This window comes from Geotrypetes seraphini, chromosome 4, assembly GCF_902459505.1.
Source record: "Geotrypetes seraphini chromosome 4, aGeoSer1.1, whole genome shotgun sequence".
Classification (NCBI taxonomy): domain Eukaryota; kingdom Metazoa; phylum Chordata; class Amphibia; order Gymnophiona; family Dermophiidae; genus Geotrypetes; species Geotrypetes seraphini.
In genome coordinates, this window is record NC_047087.1 from 175910492 (window position 1) to 175923208 (window position 12717).

A 12717-nucleotide genomic window follows, 5' to 3' on the forward strand; every position below is an offset into this window, starting at 1 on the left:
GGCCCTCCTGCCCTCGACGCAAACCCCCCTCCCCCCCAACGACCGCCCCCCCCAAGAACCTCCGACCGCCCCCCCAGCCAACCCGCGACCCCCTGGCCGACCCCCACGACCCCCCCCACCCCCCTTCCCCGTACCTTTGGTAGTTGGCCGGACAGACGGGAGCCAAACCCGCCTGTCCGGCAGGCAGCCAACGAAGGAATGAGGCCGGATTGGCCCATCCGTCCTAAAGCTCCGCCTACTGGTGGGGCCTAAGGCGCGTGGGCCAATCAGAATAGGCCCTGGAGCCTTAGGTCCCACCTGGGGGCGCGGCCTGAGGCACATGGTCGGGTTGGGCCCATGTGCCTCAGGCCGCGCCCCCAGGTGGGACCTAAGGCTCCAGGGCCTATTCTGATTGGCCCACGCGCCTTAGGCCCCACCAGTAGGCGGAGCTTTAGGACGGATGGGCCAATCCGGCCTCATTCCTTCGTTGGCTGCCTGCCGGACAGGCGGGTTTGGCTCCCGTCTGTCCGGCCAACTACCAAAGGTACGGGGAAGGGGGGTGGGGGGTCGTGGGGGTCGCCAGGGGGGTCGCGGGTCGGCTGGGGGGGCGGTTGGAGGTTCTTGGGGGGGGCGGTCGTTGGGGGGAGGGGTGTTTGCGTCGAGGGCAGGAGGGCCTGGGATCTCTCCTGCCCGTAATGTAGTGCGGGGTGGGGTTAGGGGGTCGCCGTGGCCAGGAGGGTTTGGGCTCCCTTCTGGCCCGATATTGTCGGGAAGTCGGCGGTCCTTCGGGGTGGGGGTGCGAGTGGTCCTGCCGGGGGGGATGTATCGGACGTCGGGGAGTCGGCCGGGCAAGAGGGCTTGGGCTCCCTCTTGCTCCGATCGTGGATGCGGGTGCGGGTGGGAGCGCGTGCGAGCGGTCGTTCGGGGTGGGGGTGCGAGCGGTCCTGCTGGGGGGGTGAATCGGGCGTCGGGCGGGGTGGGAACTATGTTTAAAAACTTTTGTATACCGCGCTCACGCATATAACGCGCGAGGGGTATGCGCGGTAGGTAAAAACGCGTATAACGCGCGCGTTATATGCGTGAAAATACGGTATATCTATCTCATCATTCAGTGCTATATACTCTTAACTCTCATTTTATTTTTTAAGCTTCTAGCATTTGCATATAGACACTTTAAATTGTGTTTTTTCCTTGCAACTACAGGCTGCTGAGAAGACGGGGAAAATTTGAGTCTTTTACTCTGCCTTCCTTTTAAACCCTCCTGGTTTTCTTTCACCATTATCAGAACCTCTCTACCGGGACTCCTTAAATATCCTGTTTCAATAGTATCCTCCAAAAACACTGAACCATCTGCTCCCGGGTGACTGTCGGCTTTCCCCCAAATCTCAGTTTAAAAGCTTCTCCATCTCCTTTTTAAATGTTGGTTCCAGCAGCCTGGTTCCATCCTGGTTAAGGTGGAGTCCGTCCTTTCGGAACATGCTCCACTTTCCCAGAAGGTTGTCCAGTTCCTAACAAATCTAAAACCCTCATCCCTGCACCATCGTCTCAACCACGCATTGAGACTTTGGAGCTCTACCTGCCTCTTGGGTCCTGCGCCGTAGAACTGGGAGCATTTCTGAACAAGCAACCCTGGAGGATCTAGATTTCAGCTTTTTATCTAAGAGCCTAAATTTGGCTTCCAAAACCTCCCTCCCACATTTTCCTATGTCAGTGTTAGGCAAACTCATTAGTCAAAAGAGCCAAAGATCAGCAGTACAACGATTAAGATTTCTTTTGAGAGCCAAATTTCTTTTCAAGATAATATCTTATTTATTGACAAAAACTATTTTTACATTAACATAAAAATATGACAAAACGCACTCACCCGCACGCAGTCAATCGATTCTTGGCAGAGCCTAGAGAATGACATGGGGAAAAAATTTGTCCCCGTCCCATCCCCGTGAGCTTGGTCTCCGCACCCGCAAACCATCTAATCCACACAAACCTCGAATAGTTTTATACTGAACTTATTAAAGTATAAAAAGAAACAATATTCTGTACAATTGTCAATTTATAAATCGGCGTCTTCTCCCCACTCTCCACTTCCCTTGCCCATTTCCCTTCAGCATCTTCTCCCCACTCTCCACTTCTCTTGCCCATTTCCCTTCAGCGCCTTCTCCCCATTCTCCACTTCTCTTCCCCATTTCCCTTCAGCGTTCTCAGTCTACTCTCTCTCCACTTCCCTTCAGCGCACATGCATAAAATCAAGGAAGCAATTTTATATAATTTTCATTCTATTCATTCATAGAAATTAAAGTCTAAATAATGCCAGTCACATAACAAAACATGATTTTACAAAAATAATTCCCTGCACAGTCAAGCCTGCAAGGATTACTAGATGTCTTTCAACAGCTCCCTTCCCTCCCCCTTACCTTCGTGGTGATTTTCTTTTTTTTTTTTTGTGTCTTCCAGATGCCTGAGCTGACTTTCATTAAGTCACGTATGGCTGCTGAAACTCTCCTCTGAAGCAAATTACTGTTTCCGGTTGCATCAGAGGATCGGCAGCCACACATGACTTGATGAAAGCCAGCTCGGGCAGCTGGAAGACAAAAAAAAAAAAAAAATCGCCACAAAGGTAAGGGGGAGAGAGGGAGTTGCCCGATTGGTGACGTGTCATTCTCTAGCTCAGGGGTGCCCACGCTTTTTACATTACATTACATTACAGATTTCTATTCCGCCATTACCTTGCGGTTCAAGGCGGATTACAAAAGATTTATGAAAGGGGGGTTACAATGGAAGAACATTAGTCATTACTAAAGTTGTAAAGAGTAGATCATTTGTCATTTCAAGAGTTGTAAAGAGTAGAACATTTGTCAGTATTTGAATGGTAAAAAGTGGAGAGTAGTAGGTAGAGATTTAGGAAGAAAGGGAAACTAAGGAAGATCATTTGTTGTTTTTCAGGTTGTACAATGGAAGAACATTTGTCCTTTCTATAGTTGTAGAGAGTAGATCTTTTGTCATTTCAAGAGTTGTAAAGAGTGGATCATGTCAGGATTGTTTCAGGAATTTCTTGAAGAGTATGGTTTTTAGTTCTTTTCAGAATATCTTGTAGTCTGGGGTGGTTATCAGTAGGTTAGAGATCTGGCTATCTAGTTTTGCGGCTTGAATGGCTAGGAGGCCATCGTGTTTTTTTTTCCGTTTTACTTCTTTGATCGTGGGGAGGGGGTATGAATGTGGAGTGCATTTTTCTGTGTCTGGTTGAAGTTGCTTGGATGAGGCGGTTGTTAGGTAGGATGGGCTGTCTCCATATTGGGTTTTAAATAACATGCAGTAGAATTTAAATAGTATTCTTTCTTGGATTGGTAGCTGCAAACTACTTTTAAAACGACCAAGTCAAAATGATCTACCAACATTAAAATTTTAAAAAAAACAAAGCACACTGTACGCAGAGAAAATGTTAATTATCATTTATATTCCGGGGGCTTTCAAAGAGATCAAGGTAGATGACTTTATGCAATGTCACCTCAGTAACAACTATACAAAAATAGACAAATATACCCCCTCCCTTTTTACTAAACAACGATAGTGTTTTTTAGCGCAGGGAGCTGTGCTGAATTACCCTGCGCTACTCTCGATGCTCATAGGCTCCCTGCGCTAAAAACAGCTATTGTGGTTTAGTAAAAGGGGGCCATAGTGCAAAATATAGACAGCATATATAAATTCTCAAAACGGACACATTTTGATCACTAAATTGAAAATAAAATCATTTTTCCTACCTTTGTTGTCTGGTAATTTCATCAGTCTCTGGTTGCACTTTATTCTTCTGACTGTGCATCCAATATTTCTTCCCTTCTTTCAGCCTCCTGTATGCTTCCTCTCTTCCAGATCTCATTCCCACCCCCAACTTTTTCTTTTTCTCCCTGCCTCTTCTTTCTTTCTTTCTTTCTCCATGCCTCCTTTATTTCTTTCTCTCTCTCTCTCCATGCCCCCTTTCTGTCTGTCTCCCTGTCTTTCCGTCTCCCATCTCCTTTCTTTATGTCTCCCTGTTCCCCTGCCATCGGGGAACAGGCCGCCACCGAGGAACAGGTTGCTGCCGCTGCCGAGTTCTGAGCTCTCCCTGTTTCCTTTCCCCGTAAAGTGGACACTGAAGCGCCAGGCCAACCAAACTTCCCCACCCGACGTCAGAATTGACATCGGGTGGGGAAGGTTGGTTGGCCCGGCGCTTCAGCGTCCTCTTTATGGGGAAGGGAAGCAGGTTGGGCACCCCTGCTCTAGCTAGCAGAGCCGCGAGCTGCACTCAAGTGGCTAAAAAGCCACATGCGGCTCATGAGCCACGGTTTGCCGACCACTGTCCTATGTCATTGGTACCTACATGTATCAGGACAGCTGTCTCCTCCCCAGCACTATCTAAAATCCTATCTATGTGATGTGTGAGGTCCGCCACCTTCGCACCAGGCAGGCAACTGACCAGGCGATCCTCACGCCCACCAGCCACCCAGCTTATCTACATGCCTAATATTGAATCACCAACTACAACCGCTGTCCTAACTTTTCCCTCCTGGGCAGAAGCTCCTGGAGACACATCCTCGGTGCGAGAGGATATTGCATCCCCTGGTGGGCGGGTCCTAGCTACAGGATTATTTTCTACTTCACCAGGGTCATGCTCTCCTTTTAGGAGACCTCTCTCCTCCAAGACAGCACAGGGGCTACCAGACTGGAGGTGGTACTTCTCTACAACATCCTTATAGGACTCCTGTATGTACTTCTGTCTCCCTCAGCTCCTCCAAGTCTGCTACTCTAGCCTTAGTTTGTTTGCTCAGAAGTGTTTTGATTTGATCTGCTCTGTGAGTTTTATTTTTTGGGGTATTTTTTCTAAATGTTTTTTGGAGGCTCAGTACCTGGAGGTTCCACTTGGTGGGACCTCTGCCTGGCAGAAGATACATACTCGCATGGTGGAAGTCTGCTGGTAGCAGGATCAGCTGTTCGGGGACACCTAGCTAACCAGCCTGTTGGAATTTTTTTTGAGCTCAGGGGCCATCCCCTCCATAGTTGCTTTCATCTCTGATTTGGCCAGGAGCTTGAGCACAAACTGTAGGCTCCTTCCCAGCGTGGCTGGTACTAACAGTGGGCCAGATACATGGTACTCCCCCTTCATGGGATCAGTCTGCCCTTGGTCTGACTGGCATCCAGAAGACCAGGTTCATCCAGTGAATCTGAGGCAGATGTTTTCCCCCTTTGATTTCAGCTGAAATCCTACGCTGAAGCAAGTAGACATCACAAGGCTATTGAAGCCTAAGAGGAAAATCAGGGGTGGGGCCTTTAAAAGTTGAGTTTGAGGGTTTCTTACCCCAGAGCCCAGGTCCCCCATCTGTATAAACCCTTTCCCTGTGATTTGTTTTTCTTTCAGGGAGATCTCCACAGGCTGTTCTTAGATTATAAATTATCTTTTTTTTCTTTTGCCTCCGTCTGCCATAGAACACCTCGATTTTTGCATAAAGTCAACTAGGGTAGACTTTTTAGACCCTTTTAACCTTGTATTATGCTAGGTTTGTGCTGGATGGTCAGCTGAGGAACGTCCATGTCCCGTGTGTGACAGTGCATGTGGGGGAGGGGCGAGAGCCTCGGGCTTAGCCTCCAGGGCTGATGATCCACAGGAGGCATGTTCTAAGGGTAGAGACCTCTTCCAGGACCCTCCAGCTCTGTATTGGCCAAGCGCAGTTGTGTAGGGGCTACAAAGCCCAGGATGACTGGCAGGGGGGTCCCTGCTGGGGTCGGAGAGATCTCCAGTATGCCGAATTTTGTGAGCCTTATGTGGAATGCTTATTTAAACTGCCAAGGGTTCTTAGCGGCTGTTATCAGTACACTAGTGGCAGTGGCACTGGGTTTCCCCTGCAACAGATGTCCCAGCCAGATGAGGATGTAGACTTGGACCAGGAAGTTCAATCTGTAATGGACTAGGAGAATAACAAGACCAATTACATTCCACTTTTATCCCAGGATGAAATTTCCCTGGCAGAGTCTGCTTCCGTGTAGGAGGACAGCAGTCATGAGGTGGTGGTGACACTGGATCAGGAGGAAGACCCCCACAGTGTGCCAGTTCAGGGCCTCTATGCTTTCGAGCATTATTTCCACCTCATTGCAAGAGTTAAAGCTGGAAGTCCCCGTCAGCTGCTTTGTCTTGATGCTCAGTTTTGAGCAACTCTGTGGCTCTGACCGCATTTTCTCTTTTTAGCCAGATATCACTAAGCTAATCATTGACTAGTGTAAGTTGCCAGAGGGATCCTTTTGAGTGGCTAAAAGTATGGCCAAGCTGTATCCGATGGTGCCAGATTTCCATCAGCTGTTTGTTCAGCCGAACGTGGATTTGCTGGTGGCGCAGGTCACTAAATGAACCTCTCTCCCTAGTGAAGGTGGGGTGATGTTAAAAGATCCTCAGTATTGCAAAGTGGGTCTTGCTCTTCAAGCATCCATTTGAAGCTTTGGTCCTAGGCATTAAGGAGGCAGCCACATCTTTCTTTGTAATATGTGCTTGTCACACTTGCCTGTCTTTGGTCTCTGACTTGATAGATGGGAAAGATTCTCAGAAGCTCCTCTCTGGGGTAAATTATATTACTGGTGCTCTGTATGATCTTATCAGGATAATGAGGAAGGTCTAGGCCTATTCTATTTCTGCCTGATGGATGCTCTGGATCAGACAGTGGTCAGGAGATGCTACCTCTAATGCTATATTAAGCAGGCTTCTTTTTCAGGGGCAGATGCTCTTTGGCAAGGGCCTAAATGACCTAATGGCCAGTGTGACAGACTATCACCCCAAGTCCTTACCCTACAGCAGACAGAGATTCAGCAGGGACAGGAGGCAGCAAGCCCCTCACCAGCCAATAAGAAAGCACAATGTCACCAGGCCAGAGGCCAAACTCCTCCAGATAGGAGGTAGGTTGTTGGCCTTTTGGTTGGTTTGGTTTCAGATTGACATAGACCACTGGGTTCTAGATGTAATCTGGGAGGGGTACAAAATAGAGTTCTGTGCCCCCCCTGCCAGATCACTTTGTGATGTCTCCAGCAGGCCAGAGAGAGCCCTCAAAGTTCAGGCTATGGTGAAAAGGCTTCTGGCTTTGGGCCAACGGACACCCAGTCCAGGGTCATTGGACCCTGGCTCAACAAAAGTGGCCCATAAATTGCCTAGAACTCAGCCATTCGTCTAGTGCTTCAGTCATAGAAAAATGACGGCAGATAAAGGACAAATGGCCCATCCAGACTGCCCATCCACAGAAACCATTATCTCTTTCTCTTTCCGAGAGATCCCATGTACCTATTCCAGGCCCTCTTGAATTCAGACACAGTCTCTGTTTCCAAGCATCTACCACCCTTTCTGTAAAAAAAATATTTCCTCAGATTACTCTGGAGCTTATCGCCTTTTAACTTCTTCCTATATCCTCTCATTGCAGAGTTTCCTTTCAAATGAAAGAGACTCGACTCGCGCGCATTTACATTACATAGGTATTTAAACATCTCTATCATATCTCCCATCTTCCGCCTTTCCTCCAAAGTATACAGATTGAGATCTTTAAGTCTGTCCCCATACGCCTTATCACGAAGACCACACACCATTTTAGTAGCCTTCCTCTGGACCGACTCCATTCTTTTTATATCTTTTTGAAGGTGCAGCCTCCAGAATTGTACACAATATTCTAAATGAGGTCTCACCAAAGACTTATACAGAGGCATCAATACCTCCTTTTTCCTACTGGCCAAACCTCTTCCTATGCAATCTAGCATCCTTCTAGCTTTCACTGTCACCTTTTCAACCTGTTTGGCCACCTTAAGATCATCACATACAATCACACCCAAGTCCGCTCTTCTGTCGTGCACATATGTTTTTCACCTCCTAAACTGTACTGTTCCCTCGGTTTTTTGCAGCCCAAACGCATGACCTTGTATTTCTTAGCATTAAACTTTAGCTGCCAAATTTCAGACCATTCTTCAAGCTTCGCCAGGTCTTTCTTCATTATTCACACCATCTGGCGTGTCTACTCTATTGCAGACTTTGGTATCATCCGCAAAGAGGCAAATCTTACCCGACAACCCTTCAGCAATATAATTTATAAAAATGTTTAAAAAACTGGCCCAAGAACAGAACCTTGAGGCACACCACTGGTAACATCCTTTTCCTCAGAGTGATCTCCATTGATCACTACCCTCTGTTGCCTTCTACTCAACCAGTTCCTGATCCAGCCCGTCACTTTGGAGAAGTCTTTGGAGAAGTCTATGGTGAAGTCTCTGGAGGGCAAGGCAACAACAGTAACATATGTCAATAGGTAAGGAGGCATCAGAAGTACCCCATTGCATCTGGAAACTCAACTTTTCTGGTGGGCAGAGAAGCACTTGCAGGCTCTTGGCCGTGCACATGGCAGGAGTGTAAAATGTGCAGGCTGACTTCATCTTTCGGCAGACTCTCAACCCAAGGGAATGGTCTCTGTCTCCAAAGGCATTCAATATCATAGTTTGGAGGTGGGGGCCTCCACAGATGGATCTGATGATTTCACTGGTAACCACCAAGACACCTCATTTTTGCAGTCAAAGATCCAAACTCGGAAGTGAGGGGTTGGACACATTATTCCAACCATGGCCGGAGAACGAGTTCTTGTACGTGTTTCCCCGGTTGCCCATGCTCAGTCGAATCATTCCCAGGATTGCAATCCATCTCATCTTGGTAGTCGGTGGCGCTGATTGGCCTTGCAGACCATGGTATGTGGACTTAGTTCATCTCAAGAGAGACGATGGCATCAGACTTTGGTCCAAGTGAATCTTCTCATTCAGGGACCGGTCCTTATCAAGAATCCAGAACACTTTTTGGGCTTACAGCATGGCTCTTGAACAGGTGACACTGACAAGCAAGGTTCAATACCATGTTGCTCAGAGCGAAGAAGCCATCCGTAGTGGCAACCTATACTAAGGCCTGGAAGTCCTTTCAGCACTGGTGTGCAGCAAAGGATGGGGAGCCCAGGTGAGCTTTGCTTTTGGTAGTCCTGGACTTTTTGCAGGAGGGACTTCAGAAAGGGCTCTTGGTAGGTTTTCTGAAGTGCAGGTAGCAGGTCTTTTCTGTTTTCAAACTCTGAGAGGAATGAAGCTCCTTGGCCTTTCACCCAGAGGTCACCCGGTTCATTAAAGGAGTTCTACGGTTGCTCCCTCCGGATCATTCCACTTAACATTGTGTTGCAAAGTCTCAGTAGCGCTCTGTATGAGCCCTTATGGGAGGCTTCCCTCTTGGATCTTACCGTCAAGACAGTGTTCTTAATGGTAACGTTGGCAAGATGGGTTTCCAAGTTACAAGCTCTTTCCTGCAGGAAACCATTCTTTAAGTTCACGGAAGTGGGGCTTTCCTTACACGCAGTCCTTTCTTTATTACTGAAGGTAGTCTTGGCCTTCCACTTTAATCAGGAAGTCTGTATGCCCACTTTTTGCCTTACGGGAGTCTAAGAAAAAAGATAAAGCATTGCATTTGCTGGATGTCAAGCGAGTGCTTCTTCAGTACCTCAAATCATGCCAAGAGAGGGAGGCTGGCGTCTAAAGCCTCAATTTCCAGATAGATTAAAATGGCAATTTCCTCCACATCTGTGGGCTGTGGTAACCACTGATTGCATTAAAAGCACACTCCACTAGTGGAGTTGCTGCCTCGTGGGCTGAGACTAGGGCTGTCTCACCCAAGGAGGTTTATAGAGCAGCTACATGATCTACCCTTACTTTACTAGGTACTATAGTGTGGATGTAGCAGATGGGAATGATGCTGCTTTTGGGGCCTCTATCCTAAAGGCAGGCGCAGCAGGCCCACCCTAGACTTTGGGTACTGCTTTGGTATGTCCTAGCGTTCAGGGCCACTGGACATGCTGCACTAGAAAGAAAGATTAGGTTCTTACCTTGGTAATCTTCTTTCTTGTAGATGTATCTAGTAGTCCTGAAGCACTGCCCTGTCTATGGGCTTTGCTTGCTTTCTGCCTTAGGATCAATCTGAATTTGAAGAATTTCTGTCCCTCAGAGGATCTGAGAAGAAAAAAAAAGATGATGTATAAGTTTTTCCTCATGAAGGCTCTGCTTGTCAGAAGGACATGCAACTAGCGATGAGCTCTATACATAGTTGGTGCTAGTTGCACATGTTTGGCTTTTATGTTTTTTTCCCCGTATGATTGTTACAGAGCAGACCAAAATTGTGGTGTTGGGGATCTTTCCCCGTTTTCCTTCTTCCTGTTATGTTTTATTATAGTACTTACTTGATTTGCTTTTGTACAAACTAAAGGGGCAGTAGCAGCTCCCTGAGAAGGAGGAGGGGTTGGAAAGCATGATTGACAGTTTTCTGCTAGCAACTTTCTGGTTGGAATACGAGACCCCTAGTGTTCAAGACTACTAGCCACATCTACAAGAAAGAAGATTACTGAGGTAAGAACCTAATCTTTCTTTACTGTTTGTTAATAAAACAATGATTTCAAATGTCATGTATTTTGCTTCTCCCCTACCAGAGACCACTGCACTCTTCTCTCCTCATCTGGTGTCAACATTAAGAAGTACATGTCACACACTTTCAAACGTATATTAGATTTTCAGTGTTGGCACATGTATGAGAGAAAAAAATTGCTGTAACTTATGAACCAACCCTTGTATGTTTAGTAAATGCTGCCCCCAAAATGACCATATTTTACTGATGCTAGACATATAGTGGAAAAATGTATATTTTATGCCAGCAAATTAAAAAAGGAGGGGGGGTGCATTTGATACTGCACATATAAGTACTTTTTAAAAATTGACTTCTGTATGTGTAATCCTGAAAGAAGTTTTAATGGCATTTCTGATTTCTGTCAAGAGTACCTGTAAATATATATATATATATATATATATATATATTTTATTTTATTTTTTTTTTACTTCCTAATATATAGAAACGGTTCTACAACTACAGCTGTGATCTGTACTTACCCAAGCCCTCCTGGGGTAATCACACTCCCATCTTCAGAGATTCTGGCTTAGAACTGAAGGGGTACCGCTACTATGAACCCAAAACTTGTGGCTTTGATTTTGCTGGAGCTTTGGATGACATTTCAGTAAGTCTGTGTCAAAGTCCTGTGGTAGTACTTGTTGGGAAATGAGGTTTATAGAGTCAGCACATGTGTTGGGAGTGCTAAAGAAAGTTATAAAATGAACAATAGGTTGCACTACACCCTTTCTTGAAGTACAGTATGGCATTAGAGGAATCTGAAATTGTGTTGGAGCCCTTGTCCAGTATATTGATTTTACTTTTCATGTTCTTTAAATGTGCTGCTTGATGCTGAGATCCCATTGACAAAATATTTAACAGCTCTTCCAGACCTATTCTCAGGGTATCTGATATTAGCTGGGATAGTTCTGCTTTTTCCCTCTTGAAGGGATTTTGGATCCCATTGGTCATTCAAAGCTAGTAGTGTCCAGTTTCTTCCTTAGTTCATTTCAAAGATTGAGGGCCTCTTCTATCAAACTGCTCTAGCAGTTTTTAGCACAGAGAGCCGCGCTGAATGGCCCGCGCTGCTCCTGACACTCATGGGAACTCTATGAACGTCGGGAGCAGCACGGGCCATTCAGCACGGCTCACCATGCTACAAACTACTAGTGCAGTTTGATGGAAGAGGCCCTTAGTCTACAATCGTACAAGGCTAGTTGTGCTCTGCTACAGCCCTTCATCCCACCAATCCTAAAAGCAGTCGGATCCATTAGTTTGGTTAGTTAACTGTTCCATCATCAGTCTTTAGTTCTGCTGCCAATTGGACCCATAACTGTAATAGATTTCTTTCCACTGCCCAAATGCACTGGGAAGAGACGCTTAACGATTCCTTGTTGTCTGTATCTATTGAGGAACCTTTTGCCTTTAAATAATGTTTGAAAGGAAGTGGAGGTGGGATAGAATTAGTGTTAGAGAATAGAATGATTTTGCATGATTACTTGTGTTTGTTGATATTTAATTGTAACATATTGCAGGCATTAGTTTGAGACATGTCCTTAAAATAAGAAATTTAAAAATCTCTTGGCATGCCTACCCAGACACTACCATTCCTTTAATTCAATCATAGTCTCATGAACTAAAATAGTACATTTTGATTTAGTAAAATAATTTTTCTGTAATGATGTGTATTTCTTTTATTGACTAGAAAATCCCTGAGCAGAGTATTATCCTCTTCCATGCCTGTGCTCACAACCCCACAGGTGTGGACCCCCGGCCCGAGCAGTGGAAAGAGCTTGCTGCTGTAGTGAAGGTAAGATGGAGGGCACACTAATAATGCATTTTGTATAGTTAAGTGTCTTGAAAACTTTTTGAAGCTGCGGCACACTAAATTCGGGGCCACGTTTGGAGGGCTTGGATGTCAACGCAATGTCACGCGCATATGTGACTTCACGATGTACATGCATGTGCGGAGGCCCTCCAGACAGGATCCTGAGCTTGCTATTAGAACGCCAGTGGGGAGAGGGTGCAAGAGCAGGAGAGGAGAGGCACCGTCACTATCTGACTGCCTACAAGATGTGCCTCTTGCCGCAAGAAGTACGTCCGATAGGCAGTCGGACGGTACGTCTCCTCCTCGCTGGTGTCTCGTGGCACACCTGGAATCTCCAATACTAGGGGTCACACCCCAAGTCTTTCTGGGGTCATGGATATTATCACTGATCCCAAAAATCTTACAAGATATTTTTATTTTAATTCAGAACTTATTTCTTTGTTTTCAAAATTTCATGTCTATATTCAAA

The 12717-nt window shown here is 46.3% G+C and overlaps 1 protein-coding gene across 1 annotated transcript in view; it reads left to right on the forward strand.

The window, feature by feature from the left end:
• Window positions 1-12717, forward strand: part of GOT2 (glutamic-oxaloacetic transaminase 2) — a 120296-nt gene that overhangs the window by 67468 nt on the left and 40111 nt on the right. Inside the window, exons 5-6 of the mRNA XM_033942000.1 lie at window positions 10887-11048; window positions 12126-12230. Coding sequence (XP_033797891.1) covers window positions 10887-11048; window positions 12126-12230 — 267 coding nt within the window. The remainder of the gene's footprint in view (window positions 1-10886; window positions 11049-12125; window positions 12231-12717) is intronic.